We start from the raw sequence: 16330 nt of genomic DNA, 5'->3' as shown, positions 1-16330 counted from the left end.
ATGTGTATGTATCCGTAGGCACTCTAGATCTATATCCTAAAGAGGAGGCTAGCACCCTCGTCACCGCCGCTCACAATGAACTGAGCCTGAGGCAGGCCAAGGGGCGACTCATCGCCGTCGAGTGCGGGGCTCACCGAGACGCAATTGATGGGGCCAGCATGTCCGTGGTGTTCAGCGAGGAGCTGGCCAGTTCGGATGTCCCAAGTGCGCAGCGTGCGGTCGGCACACGCGGTCGTGACGACATACTGGCACGGTGCTGGATGGCACGCAATGGCGGTGACAGCTTCCGGGTGGGGCATGGCGGCGCGAGTGCGCCCGGTGGTAGTATCCGAGACGATGACACGCCCGTCCGTTCCAGCCGAGACGAGAACGACACCCCTACCGCCAAAGCTCCCGTTGTGGAGGTCAACAAACGCGAGTGCCTCGACGCTCTCGCCCCGCCCGTGCACCTCAAGGTTGTGCACGACCTCGGCCTTGATGCCGATGACCTCGCCTCGCGCAATGGCGATGAGCCTGATCCTGCCTCCCGCCCCGCCAGCCGCGATCAGCGCACCGTTGGGCGAAACAGCAAGACTGGTGATGCCGTGAACAGAGGGGTTAAGGATCCGCGCTCCCGGAGACTGGAAGACTGTCATCTTGAACTCTGGCTCCCCAGCAGAAGGGTTCCAAAGAACCAGACTGCTGTCAAGCGAGGCAGTGAGGAGCTGCTTCCCAGCCGGAGGGGGGAACACGCCGGCCGTCACCTCCATCGTGTGGCTGGAGAGCACCGTCATCGTCCGTCCAGTGGGCACTGGGTCAGCCTAATTATGCCTGGAGAGACTTACTGCTCCAAAGCCATACCGAGCCGTCTTCACATCCAGCCGAAAGCACGGGGCCCTTGGGGTGCCACTTGAGCCATGAGACTTCGCCAGCATCGACACTCGTCACAAACTCCCAGTACTTCCACGAGTCGGCACTCCCTTCAGCTGCCTGCACCCGTTTGGGTTGAGCATGACGCCACACACGGACGCGTCCGTCTAGACCGCCCGTCGCGACGTACTCTCCGTCACTGCTAAAGGCGGCGGCGACCACGCTGTCCTCGTGTCCCCGTAGCGGGATGGCCGGGAACGAATCGCGGTTGAAACTCCCCAGTGTGGGATGCAACGGACAGAAGAGGTACCCCATGTCGTCCTGTCCTCCCGAGACGGCGAGGGGCGGATTCGGGAAGGACGGGTGGAGAGCGAGCGCGAACATGGCACTCCCCGGAGAATGGAGGACTAGCGTCAGCTCTCAGCTCTCAGCTCTCCAATTCAAGAGGTAAGGACTCACATGTCCCCGAGATGGCCGTGTCTGGTTTCGCCTCAGGTTCGCCCTCCTCGGCCTCAATCACAGGCCCGTTCGGATCCTTGACCTCGTCGTGGTCGTGGTCGTCGTCGTGTGGGACGTCGCCGTCATCATCGATCACCTCTTCCACATCCTCCTCGACGAGGACGACGTCCTCAAACTCGTCGGCGAGCTTGTCCGTCTCGGATTTTGGTTCGTGTGCGCTCATGATCTGTAAGATGGGTTGGGAGAAAAGATGGTAGATGGGAGATGGGAGGTGTCAGGTTTGTTCAAAGTGCTGACCCAAGACTTTTGGCTGACAAACCTCCACCTCCACCTGCTGGATAAACTTGACTCACATGGCTTTCGGACCATCATCATAAATAATACCATAAATGTCGCCACCTCTCGCGTGCCAGCGCGAGCGCGACGAGCTCGCACAGTGCGTTCTGCGGACAGACTGGTGAGTACAAGGACAAGCACTCGTATGAGGCTGGGTTGGGTGGGTGTTGGGGGAAGGTATTAGGCCGGCGCGATCCGGTCGCCGCCGGTTCGTCCGCGCCCGCGCCCGACCTCGGACTGCGCTGTCTCCATGCCCTCCTCAATTCCCCAGTATCCTCCCCCCGCCTCCTGTACAGAGCTCACACTAGCGTCCTCAAGCAGGGCAAGACGCCCAAGGAGTGCCTGAGCAACAAGGACAACCTCCCTGTGCAGTGCCAGCACCTCCTCGCCTCCTTCTCGGACTGCAGGCGCGGAATGGTGAGTGGCGTTGGGCTAGCATACTCTGAGTGTTGGGGATGAGTGACAGTGACGGCGACGGGGACAGCGCTCGAAAACAACTGTGACCGTCGGCATACGTTGACACCAGCTCGACATGCGCCGCCGCTTTCGCGGAAACCACCTGAGCGAAGAGGCCAAGCACGGCGGCGGGGACGCGGCGCTCGGGGCCAAGCAGTAATCATTGTATGCATCGCACCTCTCTGTACTCTTTTGTTCGATGGCTGACTTGGGTTGGGCTACAAGTAGTTGGGCTACAAGTTGGTCAGGTGGAGGTTCGTCATGGCGCGATTTTGACGTCGGCCTGTGTCAACAATCCATCACCCATCTCACCTGCTCTCGGTCAACTTTTAACCACACCCTCTTTAAGCCTGCATGGCTACCGCGAACGTATCGGCCTAGCCAACTTGACCTTGTAGTTGGGCTTGAGCCGTCCTCGATCCCCTTGCTCAGTCCATTCGGCCCTCCACCCAACCCAACCTCCCCGCCACCATGTCGCTCGACCCCTTCGAAGCCCGCCTCCAGTTCCTCAAGTTCGTGCGCACATTGAATGCCTCGCAACAGAGTATCCAAAAAGTCGTGTCGTTTGCAGTCAAATACGGTGCAAAATGCGGCGATGACCTGTGGGAGTGTGTTGCGGATGAGATTGGCAAGGTGAGTGGGTGTGGGAGTGGAGGAGCTATGAGAGGGAGCATGACGAAAAGTCAAGCCTGCTAACATAAGGGATCCCTCAACGCTCGCATAAACATCCTATACCTCCTCGACTCGCTCGCGGAAACAAGTGCGGCAGTAGGACCACCAGACGCGCCCTACCTTCCTCTCATTGAACGTGGACTGCCGGCCCTCGTAGCTGCTGTCGTGCCAGCTACCCGCGAAGGACACTTGAATGCGCGGTCTGCGCGGCAGATCCTCGAGTCGTGGCGCGCGCGGAGGGTGTTGGATCCAGCAGCAGTGGATGCGGCGCTCAAGATTCTTGCGGGGCGGAGGCGGGTTGGAGGGGGGGCGGGAGAAGTGGGAGACGGCAGGGACGGAGAGAAAGGGAGAGAAGGAGACAAGTCCGGGGTAAAGGTCGAGGGGAGAGACGACAAGTCAGCAAAGATGTCGCGGACCGACATCCTACGGCGTATCGAAGAAGACCGGGAGCGCCAGAAACGCCTGCGCGAGCGCATGTGGATCCTCCCCGTTCCTCCACTTACCACCGCCTCCGCCGCCCCGTCGCCATTCCTCACGCCCGCATCACCAAAACCCGGAGTGAAACGCAAACGCGAGGAGAGGGAGATGCTTCCACCTCGCGTGCCTGGCGTACAGCCTCTCGACGTCGAGTTTGAGCAGATGTGGGAGGGCACGAGCGACCTCGATGACGACGACTATGAGCGGATGCGAGAGTAAGTCCCCCATCGAGAAGGGGCTGACGACAGAAACGCAGTAGCAGCAGGTCTCCTATAACTGTATCATATGCACATCACATCTATGTCTAGCTCTACTTGATGAAGCGCGACAGGCCTGCGCGCACGCCGGCCCGAGCCTCACGGACCTTGTTGCCAAGCTCGTGGGAGATCTCCGCATCCACCAGTCCGCCCGTGGGCCAAGACACGTCCCTGTCCATGAGGGCGTTGACCTCTGCTAGGCGCTTGGGCACCGCCTCACGAGCAGTGCGTAACCCTACACCAAGCTGCACCAGGCCCACGGGCCGCTTCTTGCCCTTTTTCGCGGGACCCGCGAGCTCCGTGACGCGCTTCTCGACTGCGCGTGCGGCGCCAACCAGGCGGGCGAGGGAGGCATATGCGTCCACTCGCGCCCAGGTGGTTGGTGCAGCTAGAATAGCCGCGATGGGCGCATCGTACATCCCCGTCACTGCTGGTACCGGGGCGGGTGTGGGCGATGGGGGGGACGCGGGTGTGGCCACCTTCGCCGCAGCGAGGAGGGCCTCGACGCCGTCCACAAACGCCTTGTCTGTCGCCGACAATCCCGAGCGGTCGGGTAATGTAGGCGCGTCGTCACTACCGGAAAGATACGCCGTCACGCCAAGCAGCGCGGCCGCGAGCGCACGCACGGTCGCCTCATCCATCGTAGGCTGGGGTGCTGACCCTTCAACGAAGCCCTCGGCCATGAGCTCAAAGTTACGGTTATCGACGAACGGAGCTGGTGTCAACTTGGCAGGACTTTGTAGCTCACCCTCATCGCGCATGGCGGCGGAGAGGCTCTCGACGGTCGAGTCGAGGATCGGGCCGCCGGATGCAAGCGCAAGCGACAGCTCTTCGATCTCGAGGACGCGCTGGGCGATGCTGCGCTCCAGCGCGCGGATCAGCGCCCGCATCCCGTGTACCTTCGAGTACGTCTCGTGCTGCAGCGCTTGCTTGATGTAGTTGGGCAGCTGGGGTCAGCCGTAATCGTTCGACTAGCTCACGTCAGTCACGCTGCGCCCGTACATCTCCGTCGCTCGGCCCTCGAGTTCCTCCCACAATGTGATGCCTGCCGCGTGCGCCTCGAGCGAACCGCGCTCCGAGACAACGTGCAGGAGGTTGTCGAGCTGGACCTCGGAGAGGCTCAGCTGCTTAAGGTGCGGGGCGTACAGCGCCGGCGCGCCGAGGAGGCGGTATACACGGCACAGGGTGAAGCGGGCGTGATAGCACGAGTGCGAGGCGGCCACCATGGCCTCGAGACACTCGGCGGCGTGTATCAGTGGTGCCTGGTCTGCTGTCAGCTTGCACGACACAACTCAGCTTACCAGAAGGGTTCGCTTGCCAAAGGCGGCCGAGCATCGACACAGCAGCCATGCCGACAGGGTCGGCGGGTTGCGGGTCCGTGGTCGTGAGGTTCTTGCCATACGCCAGGCCAGCCGAGTACAGGTCCCAGAGGCTGCGCACCTCGTCCATGCTCGGCGTGGGCGGATCGACGGAGAGGAGATACAGCTCGGCAACGGCGCGAGCGACGAAGCTCCGTTCGTCGCTGTGGGGCTGTGACGCCGCCTCCTTCATGATACCCTTCAGCACTGCTGCGTGCGTTCCCACAACGCCGGTGAGGTCTGATTGGGCGGTCCACTTGCCACCCCAGCGGGCGAGGTAGTCGCGCACGGTCGCCTCCCACTCGGCCTCGGGCATAGGCGCTTTCAAGTCAAGCTCGAGGACAGCGAGAATCGGAGCTCGCTCCTTCTCCCCGATCTTGACGACGAGGTCACGGAACAGAGCGGCCGCCTTCTGGAGACGCTCGTCGTCCTTCGCAGCCTCCATGAGGTAGCGGTAGAACGCGTAGTTGTGCTGAGCCTCGCCGTCGGTAGCGAGGAGCTCTTCCATGGCCGCAAACTCGTCCGCCCACACCTCCTCAGCAGTGGGGCTGTCGTTACGTATCGCGAGCTCGCGTGCAGCCGCCATCCCGAACCAACGGCGGCTGAGCGCGCCCTTCCGGCCCTCCTCCTTGACCAGGCGCCACGCCTCAGCGCCATCGCCCGCACCAAGCGCAACCTGTAGGCGCAGCCACAACGTCTCAGCGGTCGGCACCTCCGCGCCGGTAGTGCGAATGAGGAGCTGCGCGGGAAGGAGCGCCTTCTCCGGCGCACGGGGGAAGGGCTCAGCATCGGTCGGGCTGGGGGTTGCGTCCGCCCATGCCGAATACGCTGCGAGGCGGGCACGTGCCGGGATCTTCTGGAGGTTGAACGTCTTGCGCGACGTGCTCGCCATGAGGTCCGTCTTGCCCATTGCTGCTGCCTCGAAGAAGACCTGGTCCGCAAGGTCTGGGACGCCTGGGCGTTCCTCAGCGAGCGCCTGAAATAGATCGAGGACCATCTCGGCTGACGTCAGTGAGAGCGGAGGAGGGACGCACGACACCGGATGCTCCGGAGGACGGTGGAGACGCGCCAGATGGAGCGTGGCGAGAGGGGAGCAGTGGTCTGCACGTCCTCGTAGGCTTTGAGGACGGCTGCGCGGCCCTGCCTCGTCGCGTCCGCGAGCATCATGCGGGCGACCTGGTATCAGCGGGTCATCGGAGGAAGGGGGACGCATGCCGGAAGGAATGCGATGCACTCTCGTGATCATCTCGCAAGCATCCCTCCACGAGCCATCACAGTGCAAGTGTACCATGCATACGTCAGCCGCAAGCCAACTTACCAATGCAACCTGCGACTTGGGGTGCTTCTTGAGCCATCTGTCAACCGCCGCCTGGGCCGTCTTCATCCGTCCTTCGTGGATGTCATCTTTGTGTCAGTCGCACCATTGCATTGTGGCATCATGCCAGCGGATACGCACCGAAGACGGGCTGGAGCTTGCGCTCTTCGGCCCCCCAGTCTACTGGGCGGGTCATGTTGATAGATGATGAAGTGACGAAATGAAAGTCGGGAGTAAGACATTGTAGACCGTCGGAGCTATCCGAGGGCCGAGGGATTGTACCTGACGACGGGGCTGACTGACCATCTCAAATTGCATCACTCCACCCACCCACACTTGACCTCTACAACAAGTTGAGATGTATCGTTTCATGCCATGCTATTACGCCTTGCGGCCAAGATCTAGTGTAGGCTATTTCTAACAGTTGTCCAAACACCACGCGGCTCGCCTCGGACTACTCCCAACCCCAGAAGCCGTTCCACGCGTTCGGCACCTCGAACCCTCGCCGCCGGCTCCACTTCTGTCGCGCCTTCCACCGCCACCACCGGATCATGAGCACCAGGCAGCAAGCGACCACAACCACAATGGCGACGACGATCCCGAAGAGGTTGAGCCTTAATGGCCCAGGCAAGTCGAGCTCAATCTTGTCGGCAGGATGCAGGTTGTGCGGCACATAGACGTTCATACTGAACATGCCTGCGGTTAGCTTTGCAAGGCCCACCAGCTGGTCGTTGCGTTAGCGACGTACCGGTGACAAACTGCATAGGTAGGGTCCCGATCGTGACCACCGACAGCGCGAGTACGAGGGTCGAGATGTTGCCGCGCGACGTGCTCCCTGAGACATGCAGGTGCGAGATGTACGCCGGCTGACAGTTGGCGAGGATGTACTCGTAGTGATAGAGCGACGTTTGCAGCAGCAGGATGTGGTCGTGTACGTCGGAGAGGTACGCCCCAACGTCGCTAGTCCCGCCCGTGTGTGACTCGACACGCTTGAGCAGGCTCGCGACGACCATGTGTTTCCCGCCCAGCAGGCGCGATAAACCCGTTACCAGACGGCGCAGGTTGTTCATGCTGTTCAGCACGGTCGTGCGGTCAAACAACTCTGGTGCAGCAGTCATGTACTGTGTCGGCCTCGCGTCGGTGATAGGCAGGAGGAAGAGCTTGATGTAAAGCAACACGTGGGCGAAAGGCGAGGTCGCAGTTGTCGCGTCGAAGCGCGAGGGGGCAAACGCGCGTACAAAAGCCTTCTTGACCCACCGGTTGACGGCCGACTTCTTTGCGTGTAATTGAACACGATTCATCCGCTTGGTTACCTTCTCGCGCCGGCTCTTGCGACGGTCCATGAACTCCTTGTCATCCATTGCGATCCACTCCGTGTCCATGTGCCCGTCAACCAAGTCCTCAACATGGTCGGCGTACGGCGCGTCAGAGGGCGATTCGTCGTCGATGGTGAATGCTCGGTGGTGGTGGTCGCGCGGGTCGCGCGTCGGGTCGATACTGAGCGCGTCCATGTCATCTACGGCGCCGTCGACATAGCCGGTTAGGGGGAAGAACGCGTCCACAATCGAGTCGAGTAGCCCGTGCGCGATCCAGTCCGACGTGGGCTCATGGGTGCGCACAGATAGAAGGCGATTGCGTACGCGCGTCATGTGCTTGGAGACGTCGCCAAAGTGGAACTGGTGTGAGTGTGAGTCAGACGCAGGGAAAACTCACGCTCACGATCCCGTCAGCAAACACTGCGAGGTAGAGGTTGATACCGCCGACCGCGACACCCTCGAGACCCTCCTTTCCGGGATTGTCCTCGACAATCTCAACCTTCTCGCCGCTCTTGCTCGCTGCGCGGCCCGTCGCCCGCCCAAAGCCCCATCCACGGCGCTGCCTCTCGACAGGCTCCTCCGCCGGGTGCACACCAGGCGCGGTAATCCCAGCACCCGGCGGCGCATCGGCACCACCGGGCGTGTACTTGAAATATTGCTCGTCGAGCGCACGTACAACGACAAAGTAGTATCCCAGCGCGTCGAATGTGTCAAGCTTCTCGCGCGGGTCCTGGTGCAATACGTCCTCCAATGTCAGAGGATGGAGGGAGAGGAGCTCGCCGATGTCGCGCAGGTCCTTCCACGTAGGGCAGGACACGTCGAGCCACCACGCTGCGCGCGGCTTGTCGAACGGCTTGTCGAACGTGTCGATGCTCCTCCGAGGCGACGAAGTTTTCGTCTCGGACTCCTCGACAAGGCCGCGCAGGCTCGTGGTGCTATCGGATCGCGTGCCGACCATCCCCAGTAAGTCGGAGGCCGATTTGGGACGCACGGGTGCAGGGATGCTCGGCGTGCCCCTTAGTGCCTCAAGCCGGGACACGGTGGGCGGGACGACCGGCCTCCGGGGCGGTGGCGCTGTGAATGCGCGCGGCTGGCGCTGACGGCCCGGCGCAGACCCGGCCCGGCGCATCGCCACGTCCCTCCTCCGCGACTGCGACTGACGGAGCACGAGGTCAGAGGTGATGCCCGCCGCCGCACGCGCCTTGCGCACCTCCTCGAGGATTGGCTGGAGAACAGGTGTCGTGATGACGCGAGTGGGCGTTGACGCCGGAGTGGTCCCTTCCAAAGGGGGTGTCGGCAATGGCGTCGCCTCGCCTGGCGTCCAGTTCTCGTCGGGAAGGAGAAGCGTAAACTCGCGCCGAAGCGGTACGTACACGCGCCGTGGACGCTCCTCAGTGCTGTCCATGGTACCGCGGGACACGGTGCGCGTGAGCGCCCTTCCAAGGCGGCCAATTACTCTCGTCGCTGCGCCGTCGGAGCTGCTCGAACTCGCCGAGCTCGCATACCCTGTGTCCACAGTGGACATGCTGCCGCGCCTCACACCAATCGCCCCACCGATACGATGTACAACCGCCCTAGTAGCACCCGCCACACCGCCGCTCCCCCACGACCACGACGAGCTAGAGCTGCTCCCGGTGCTGACTGTGACGGCGTCGTCGTTCGACACTGCTTTCGCTGGCTCTGGCGTGGGATCCGCAGTCGCGCCACGGTACAAGTCGCCGTCGTCCGTAGTCCACCCCAGGCGGCTGGAGCCAGCTAGCAGCGGCTGCCCCGCCAGCGTGCCAAGGCCTGCTGGTGCGTCGGGCGCAAGGGTTGCATGAGGGCGACGGCGCCTCCGTAGTTGTGCTGGAGTGAGGAGCTCGGCGAACTCGGGGCGGTCAGAGTCTGGTTTGGGTCCAGGCGTATGCGCGAGGATAGGAGTCGGCGGCGCTGCGGAAGCAGCGGTGCTGGGCGCCGTGGATGTGAGTGTCGGGTTTGGGTTTAGAGGTGAGTTGCACGTGTGAGTAAGGGCCGCGCTGCTGCCTGCTGGTTGGATTGCAGAGGGGCGCGCAGGGGTGGAGGGAGCAACGCGAGTGCCACCAGGAAGGGGCGCGAAATGGGGCGACCGGGCGGCCGGTTCGCCCGCGCCCTCATCCTCGTTGATGTCGAGCTCGGGGAGTTCGATGTCCTCGCCGCCAAGGCTATGTGGGGAGGAGGTGAAAGTGGGAGAGAAGATGCGGCGCGCGCCAGCGGGAGATGGTGGGGCCATAGTTTACGGCCTTTGGCTGGTGGCAGGTGCGATCATTTGGACGCGCAGCTCACATCGAACTTGACGCGAACGTGAGGCGAAGCCGAAGGAGAGGTGGGTGAGAGGAGAGAGAAAAACGAAGGTCGACTGCGAGTTTGAGAGCAGAATGGTCTTGTTGGATGTTGTTTAAGAATCAAGTAGAGATTGAAAAGCAAAGCAAAGTGAAACAAATATAGATTTGGCTTTGGCCTGGATCCAACCCATGTCACTCAGGAAACTTAGGAACGTATTAGGAACCAAAGGCAAACTTGACGCACGTGTGTTCCACTTTCTCCTCTGTCATTATTACTCGTTACTACTAATAGCCACTCATTACTACTCATAGCTACCCCATATACCCCAGTTGCCCAAATTGAGACTGTCGACTCGACCAACATTTCAATATCTGCAATGCAAGAAATATACATAGCGTACACCAAATTGGCGCAGATGCATTATCGATCCTATGCTAAAAAATGCGCAATGTGCAAGACAATCATGGTAATACAAGCCACACAAAAAATCATGGCTGGAACCCAGTTCCACGCGGCTATGGCGCGGTTACCGCCGGCCAGAATTCACGCTCAGCGACGCCTTGACGCTCGTCCGCAGCTTCTTCAAGTCGGCGTCAGATAGCTTGACTGCGTCACACGCGCGAATAAACGTGTCAGGCAGCAATAAGTTGTCCTGCGGTAGCCGATGGAGGTAGCCCAGCACGGCATCTTTTGTCCGCGGGAGGCGGAGAAGACGGTCACGACTCAGTGTGAGAACAGCGAGCGAGGCAATGAAGATGTATCGCGGGCCTTCGGATATGATGGCGTCGAAAAAGCGCAGCACGGTGGGCCACGGGATTGAACGGATGAACATGCCCATCCACCAGCGGGGTAGGTAGTCTTGCGCTGTCTGTCAGCTAGAGTTTCAAGACACCGAAGCTCGCTACTCACGAGACACGCCAACATCTGCAAAAAGACGCGCCAGCTGCGGATCCGTGCCCTGAAGAATTCCGCCAAAGACGTGAAGATCCACGCGGAAGGCGAGGCGGTCCTTGACATAGTACGTCTTCAGAACGCTGTTGAAAAGTCCAGCCATGAGCCAGAAAGCGTCCTCGATCACGGCATGGATGAGGAGGGCTCCAGCGATTAACGCTAGCTCGGAGCGATAACCATTGGGCATAAAGTGTAAGAACGCGCGCAAGAGGGTGCGGAGGTCCTGCTGCCCGGGGGACCCCTGGCGGAAGAACACCGAGTGGTCTGCGTAAGCCTTTGGAACATCCTGGTCGATTTGCGCGTCGTACGGACTGGGCTCGTTTGAGACTAAGCGCTGGAACAGGCCCGGTACACGCCCAGAGGTACCGTTGGACATCAGCCAACCCCATGTCCGCCCGCGCAGACTGGCAGGAACGCCCTGGTCGATGATTGTACGTTTAACCTTCTTGGGGATATCTGCCCCGCGCGAGAGCGGTGTCGAAATGGTCGTCCGCCACTTTTGCTCAAGAGCGCGGATGCCGCCTGCCGTCTTGCGCGACTGAAAGATCGCGGGCGTCGGGCTCCGGTCGCGGAGAAAGCCCCACTCGTCCGTCTCTGGCGGCGTGTCGGGAACCACTGGTTCTAAACCATCCCGTGCCAGCTCCTCTGGCGGGAGCAAGCCGAGGTCGCTCGCGTCAAGGTTCAGTTTGACAACTGGGGCGGCCGCCTTGCGCGGCTGCAGGATTTCAAACTCCATACCGTCCGTCTTAACCGTAGGGTCGGCATAGTCTTTGGAGGAGATACCGGTCGTGGCAAACGGCCGCGCTCGACCCCAGGAGCCTGATCCAGAAGCAGACCTCTGGTGGTTTACGAAGGGCTGCGACGGTTGGTGGAACAGAGGTGCAGACCTCTCGAGCTGAAGTGACGGGTTCCGGCGAAGATCGTCTGGGGGTGCAGGAGGATCTTCAAGCGACATGTGATGAACAGACTCGCCGAGCTTCATGTGGTGGACGGCCTTTGTCGAATTCGCAGACAACCTTGACGACGACTTCCACTGGCCGACCCCGAGCATCGAATTGTCCGACTGACCAGTGTCCGCGCGGACGTACTCAGGCATGTTGCCTGGGTTGGGACTGGACGACGCAGAAGACCCGGCGGTCACAAAGGCTTGGCGCGGCCCGAAGTCAAGCGATCGCTTGCGTCCACCCGTAACCGCCGCGAAGCGGGGTGCAAGCTCCAGAGACGGCTTGCGCCCGATAGTAACAGATGGCTTGCGCGGACCAAAATCGAGAGACGGCTTCCTCCCGCCAGACACGGCCGGCATGGGTGGTGGCAGGTCAAGCGACGGTTTACGCCCAAACGACTTGGCGATAGCAGCCGAGAACGATCTCGACCGCGCACGATGTGTAGGGGCATGTGGCGGCCGTGGTAGCGAAGAGTTGGAAGACGACGTGTGGGCGCTCTCAAACGAGTTGGGTGTCGCTGGTGCAACTCCTCGGGGGAACGCCGGGTTCATTACATGAGGAGAGTCTGTGCGCCTACTTGGTGGTGTCACCATGCCCGACTCGTCTGAAAATTGGAAGCGGGAGGCCTTGGGTGTCTCATTAGGGCCATTGCTCAAAAAATCGACCATTGTCTGCGGGGAATTTGTAACTCGTGCAGCGGCGGAGGGCAGAATGGGCTTGAATGATCCCTGGAACGCCTGTATGTGATGATCGTCGCTTACACTGCGGTTGTTGCTCATGGGCGGGGAGACAATGCGACGCAGATCCTCGCGCGACGGTGTGCTGTTGCACGAGCTCTCGGATGACGGTATCCCGTACAGTCCGTTCTCAACCAGTGGAGACGGTCGAGTCGGCATGTCAATCTGGCCCAAACAGTTAACGGGTGGTCCACTGAGAGGTGATGGCGTCGCCTGATGCCCGTGGCTGCTCTCGGAGGGCGCATGTTGCCTGCCATCAGGAGTAGGCCGACGTGAGCTGTCGATAGACGGTCTGTGGCCGGAGTCGGACCGAGTAACGGCTGCATCGTGACCGTTGGAACCGAGAGAGGATTTCCTATAGGGTGGGGATGGCGAGTACCCATGCGTCGATGGGGTGGGTGGAGCAGGCCTAGGCGAGTTGTAGCGCTGGTTCTGGGGTGGGGACATCGGCCCAGCCTGCGACCCTGGGCTCGAGTGCTGCGGACTGTCGTCGCCGTAGCGGAAAGTGATTGGTACCGGGTACCTTGAGTGCGAGAGATCACTCTCCATCCGGCCGACGAGCGTCATGCCTTGACGACGCTGCGCCTCCGAGCGCGGCGACATCGAGGCGTCCGAAGGACTCTGCTGCGAAGTTGGCATCTCGGTCGGAGGTTTGGACATGATCTCGGGTGTAGTGGAGTTCTGTATGGACTGAGTTCCAATCTTGGGACTGGGGTCAAGCGCGGAAGTCGCAGGCGGCCTCATTTTAGAGTCCAGAGATCCCAAAGCGCGCGGCTGCCACGTTGGGCCCGAGTCTGGGCCTATCGTCGTAGGGAGGAGGCGGGCAACGGGAGGAGGCATGGTGTTCGCCCACGCGTCTCGCGCGTCGCCGGAACGTTGGGGTGACGTGCTAGGTTCAGGCATGGTGCTGAGCGTGGAAGGGGCGATGCTGACTTGGGACATAATGGCGGCGGCTGAGACATCTCTCGCCGGCTTGCGTTGCTCGTCAATGAACTGTGGGTGATGGCCCAAGGCATAAAACCCGCTGCGCGCCGCGTTCTTGGCAGCCGCTCGAGATTCCACCGACCATCTCGAGTCGAACGAGGTCGGTGAGTCATGAACTGGCGACATGGGTGACCCGGATGGTATCTCGGATGGCGAGAGGGCATCGGGTGGGGACAGACCCCGACCCGCGCTTAAGTGATCGATTCGAGGTTTGTCGTCAATGACAAGAGGCGGTGCAAGACCGTTGGTTGAGCCGTCATGGGATGATCCACTGCCAAACGATCGCCCCTGGATGGACGGATGAAACTTGGACGCAGGCAAGCTCTGGGGCGTGTCAAGAAGGGTCTCGTCCGAGATTGAGACGTCGGGCGATATGCGACGTTTGGTAGTGGAGCAGGTCGCGGAACTGCGGCTGAGCGACTCCAGCGATGATCTTGGCGACTCGTTGTAGGCTAAGCCTATCGTGCCGTCATCGGAAACATCGTCGCGGTCCAGCTCTGAGACCCGCCGGCTGCTCGAAAAGAACGATGGCATCTGCACTTGCGGCATCTGGCCTTCAGACTCGGCGGGGGGCGACAACAGAGCTTCAACCGCAGACTCTCCCTCATCGTCAGCCAAGTCAGCATTGCTGAACTCGGACATTCTATTTTCAGAGTTGCCATCTCCTCGTGAGAAGTGGTCCGGAGACAGCAGCAGTTCTCGCGATCGCAGACCATCTCCCCCAAACGTTGCCATGGACATTGGCGTCTGAGGAATGGGGGACTCGCCGATGCGGGCTGTTGAGCAGTCCGAGTCGTCACCCATCGAGTCGCCGTTGTCGAGATCCAGGGCGACGGGGCGGCGTCGAGGCGGGCGAGCGGGCGCGATGTCTCCTGCAGAAGGAGTCGGGGAAGGTGCGGCAATGGCACGGTCCGTCTCCGCTTCGCTGTACTCGGACTCTTCGTCGAGAGTCCCCACCGTCCCGACCTCGCTGAGGTGCGACAGCCCGCTATACTGCGACGCTTCGCTATTTCTCAACAATTCGCTGAATCTCTGCGCCTCGACGAGGAGCGACTGTCGCTGCGGCGCGATCGAGGTCGAGTACTCGACGCGGTTAACCCTGCGCACGTTCCCTTGCGTGACGCCACTGATGCTCGGGCCCCCAAAGCACATCGTCGCTTCATGCAATGGCGCGGACCGAGCCTGTGGGACTGAATACGCAGTCAGGGCGGAGAGTCCACCGAGGGGTGAGAAGCCTCCTGACGGATGTGATGGAGTGCGTGTGAAGTTGTCGATGGCTGTGGCTTGAGTCAGCATATACGTGGAGACGCATGGCTCACTGTCGTGCCCAGATTCCAGGTGATGATGTTGAGTAAACTCGCCTAAACCGAGCCTTCCCATGGGCCGCGACCCCGTGCTCGGGTTTGTCGAGGAAGCCTTCGGACATGTGCCCGAGTTAGTCACGGGTGGGGTGGGTTGCAGAGGAGACGGCGTAACAACAGCGGCAGGTGGTCGACCACTGGAGCGTCTGGGACGCAGGGGGGCTGAGCCCGTACGATGCTGTTGCGACGAGTGGCTACTGGAGCTGGCGGTTGGGCTGTAGCGTCGTGGTGTCTCGCTGCCTGGGCGCACACCGTTGCCCGCCGCTGAAGTATCCGTGTCCTCTGCACCAGAGCTGTCGCCCATAATGTCCCATGTTGCAGAGTGGATGACGGGATTGCCGCCTCCTTCGTCCTCGGTGCTACTGTCATCGCCGATATGGACGTCGTACTCGGCGAGCAGGGAAGGTGCCGCGATGCACTCTGGCGAGCTGGGGGCGCTCCCAGAGGCTAGGGCGTCAAGCAGGACATTCTGGCGCTTGACCCACCCGACCTCGCCCTCACAGCAGGCAAGGAACTCGTCGCCGTCGTCCTTGAGGAGAATCAAAGTGTCTCCTTGGATGTACATGAGCTGGTCTGGTCCCTCGGCGATGCAGTCATCGAGTCTGTAGGTGAGCAAGCCGGCAAGACTCGAAAGTAGGACGTACGCAGTTGCTTGACCTAGTCCACCGCGGGCCGCGAGGGCCAGCATATCGTCTATGACTCTGGGGTCGAGACGACGCATGGTGCCGGCCTGTGCGGAGATGAAGGCGGTGAGTGAATCAAGTTGAAGTGAAAGGAGCGTGTGCCAGTTTGAGAAGTACGTATGCAGGGAAGTAGGTTACGAGAACAGGGAGAGGGAGTGAGGGAGTGAGGGAGTGAGGGAGTGAGGGAGTGAGGGAGTGGGAGGTGGAGATGGGAGTTGGAGAGTGTAGATAATGTCGTGAATCGTGTTTGAAGTGAGGAAGGAAGAAGAAAGATGTTGTAGGATATGGTGATATGTACGATATGGTGATAGAGTGATATAGAGAGATTGAGAGCGATACGCGCGACGTGTAGTGCGTATTGGTCTTTGTGGGTAGCAATAATAGTAGTACGTGTGACTTTTGAGAAATGTAACGCCTTTACGGTTGGTTTGATGTTTCGACGCGCTTTCAAAGTGTAAACACGACTTATTTGGTCCACTGATCCACTTGGTTCAAGACAAACCAAGTTGGGTCGCACTTGTCAAAAGGCAGCTCTCTTGCCGTCACGAGTAGATGGTCCATAAATGCGTAGTGATGGTGATGGGGCTATATAGTAGATTCTGATGGTAATGGTTCCAGGTCTACAAAGTAGGTAAGTAATGTTGGGTCGTCTAGTATCTTGCGTCGACTATATGGCACTTCCGATGGGTAACAATGTCCCGAGGGTCCTGCAGACCACGTTGTTAGGTGGATTTTTCCCTTTTATTCAGGAACTTGTTTGGGGTGTAACGTTTAGAATAATACCACTAGTATTACAATACCAGAGACTCGGCTTTTTTCCTTTTACGAAAGGGAAACTCAAAGCTTAATATTCAGGGTGTTAAGCCATACACAG

General features: G+C 60.5%; 6 protein-coding genes across 6 annotated transcripts; 2 read left to right on the top strand and 4 right to left on the bottom strand.

Annotated features, from left to right (window-relative positions):
* Nucleotides 1-29: 29 nt before the first annotated feature.
* On the bottom strand, nt 30-1531 carry SQT1 (uncharacterized protein; the record flags this gene model as incomplete). The annotated part of the gene is made up of 3 exons (XM_060602232.1): nt 30-790; nt 825-1256; nt 1309-1531. The coding sequence occupies 3 exons, from the start codon at nt 1529-1531 to the stop codon at nt 30-32; spliced, it is 1416 nt and encodes a 471-aa protein (XP_060458647.1).
* A 166-nt stretch (nt 1532-1697) lies between these two features.
* Nucleotides 1698-2260, top strand: CcaverHIS019_0510090 (uncharacterized protein; the record flags this gene model as incomplete). Its single annotated transcript, XM_060602231.1, has 3 exons — nt 1698-1765; nt 1953-2061; nt 2171-2260. The coding sequence occupies 3 exons, from the start codon at nt 1698-1700 to the stop codon at nt 2258-2260; spliced, it is 267 nt and encodes an 88-aa protein (XP_060458646.1).
* A 311-nt stretch (nt 2261-2571) lies between these two features.
* On the top strand, nt 2572-3525 carry CcaverHIS019_0510080 (uncharacterized protein; the record flags this gene model as incomplete). The annotated part of the gene is made up of 3 exons (XM_060602230.1): nt 2572-2733; nt 2803-3464; nt 3498-3525. 3 exons carry the CDS (start codon nt 2572-2574, stop codon nt 3523-3525), a joined length of 852 nt encoding a protein of 283 aa, XP_060458645.1.
* A 34-nt stretch (nt 3526-3559) lies between these two features.
* CcaverHIS019_0510070 (uncharacterized protein) lies at nt 3560-6375 on the bottom strand (the record flags this gene model as incomplete). The annotated part of the gene is made up of 7 exons (XM_060602229.1): nt 3560-4221; nt 4255-4453; nt 4487-4773; nt 4808-5866; nt 5899-6040; nt 6183-6268; nt 6321-6375. The coding sequence occupies 7 exons, from the start codon at nt 6373-6375 to the stop codon at nt 3560-3562; spliced, it is 2490 nt and encodes an 829-aa protein (XP_060458644.1).
* A 258-nt stretch (nt 6376-6633) lies between these two features.
* CcaverHIS019_0510060 (uncharacterized protein) lies at nt 6634-9743 on the bottom strand (the record flags this gene model as incomplete). The annotated part of the gene is made up of 3 exons (XM_060602228.1): nt 6634-6875; nt 6928-7855; nt 7893-9743. 3 exons carry the CDS (start codon nt 9741-9743, stop codon nt 6634-6636), a joined length of 3021 nt encoding a protein of 1006 aa, XP_060458643.1.
* A 579-nt stretch (nt 9744-10322) lies between these two features.
* Nucleotides 10323-15494, bottom strand: CcaverHIS019_0510050 (uncharacterized protein; the record flags this gene model as incomplete). The annotated part of the gene is made up of 4 exons (XM_060602227.1): nt 10323-10660; nt 10706-14689; nt 14732-15375; nt 15418-15494. The coding sequence occupies 4 exons, from the start codon at nt 15492-15494 to the stop codon at nt 10323-10325; spliced, it is 5043 nt and encodes a 1680-aa protein (XP_060458642.1).
* Between the last annotated feature and the right edge of the window lie 836 nt (nt 15495-16330).

Source organism: Cutaneotrichosporon cavernicola, assembly GCF_030864355.1.
Source record: "Cutaneotrichosporon cavernicola HIS019 DNA, chromosome: 5".
Classification (NCBI taxonomy): domain Eukaryota; kingdom Fungi; phylum Basidiomycota; class Tremellomycetes; order Trichosporonales; family Trichosporonaceae; genus Cutaneotrichosporon; species Cutaneotrichosporon cavernicola.
The sequence above is the reverse complement of the archived record's forward strand: the minus strand, read 5'-3'. Positions and strand labels throughout refer to the sequence as shown.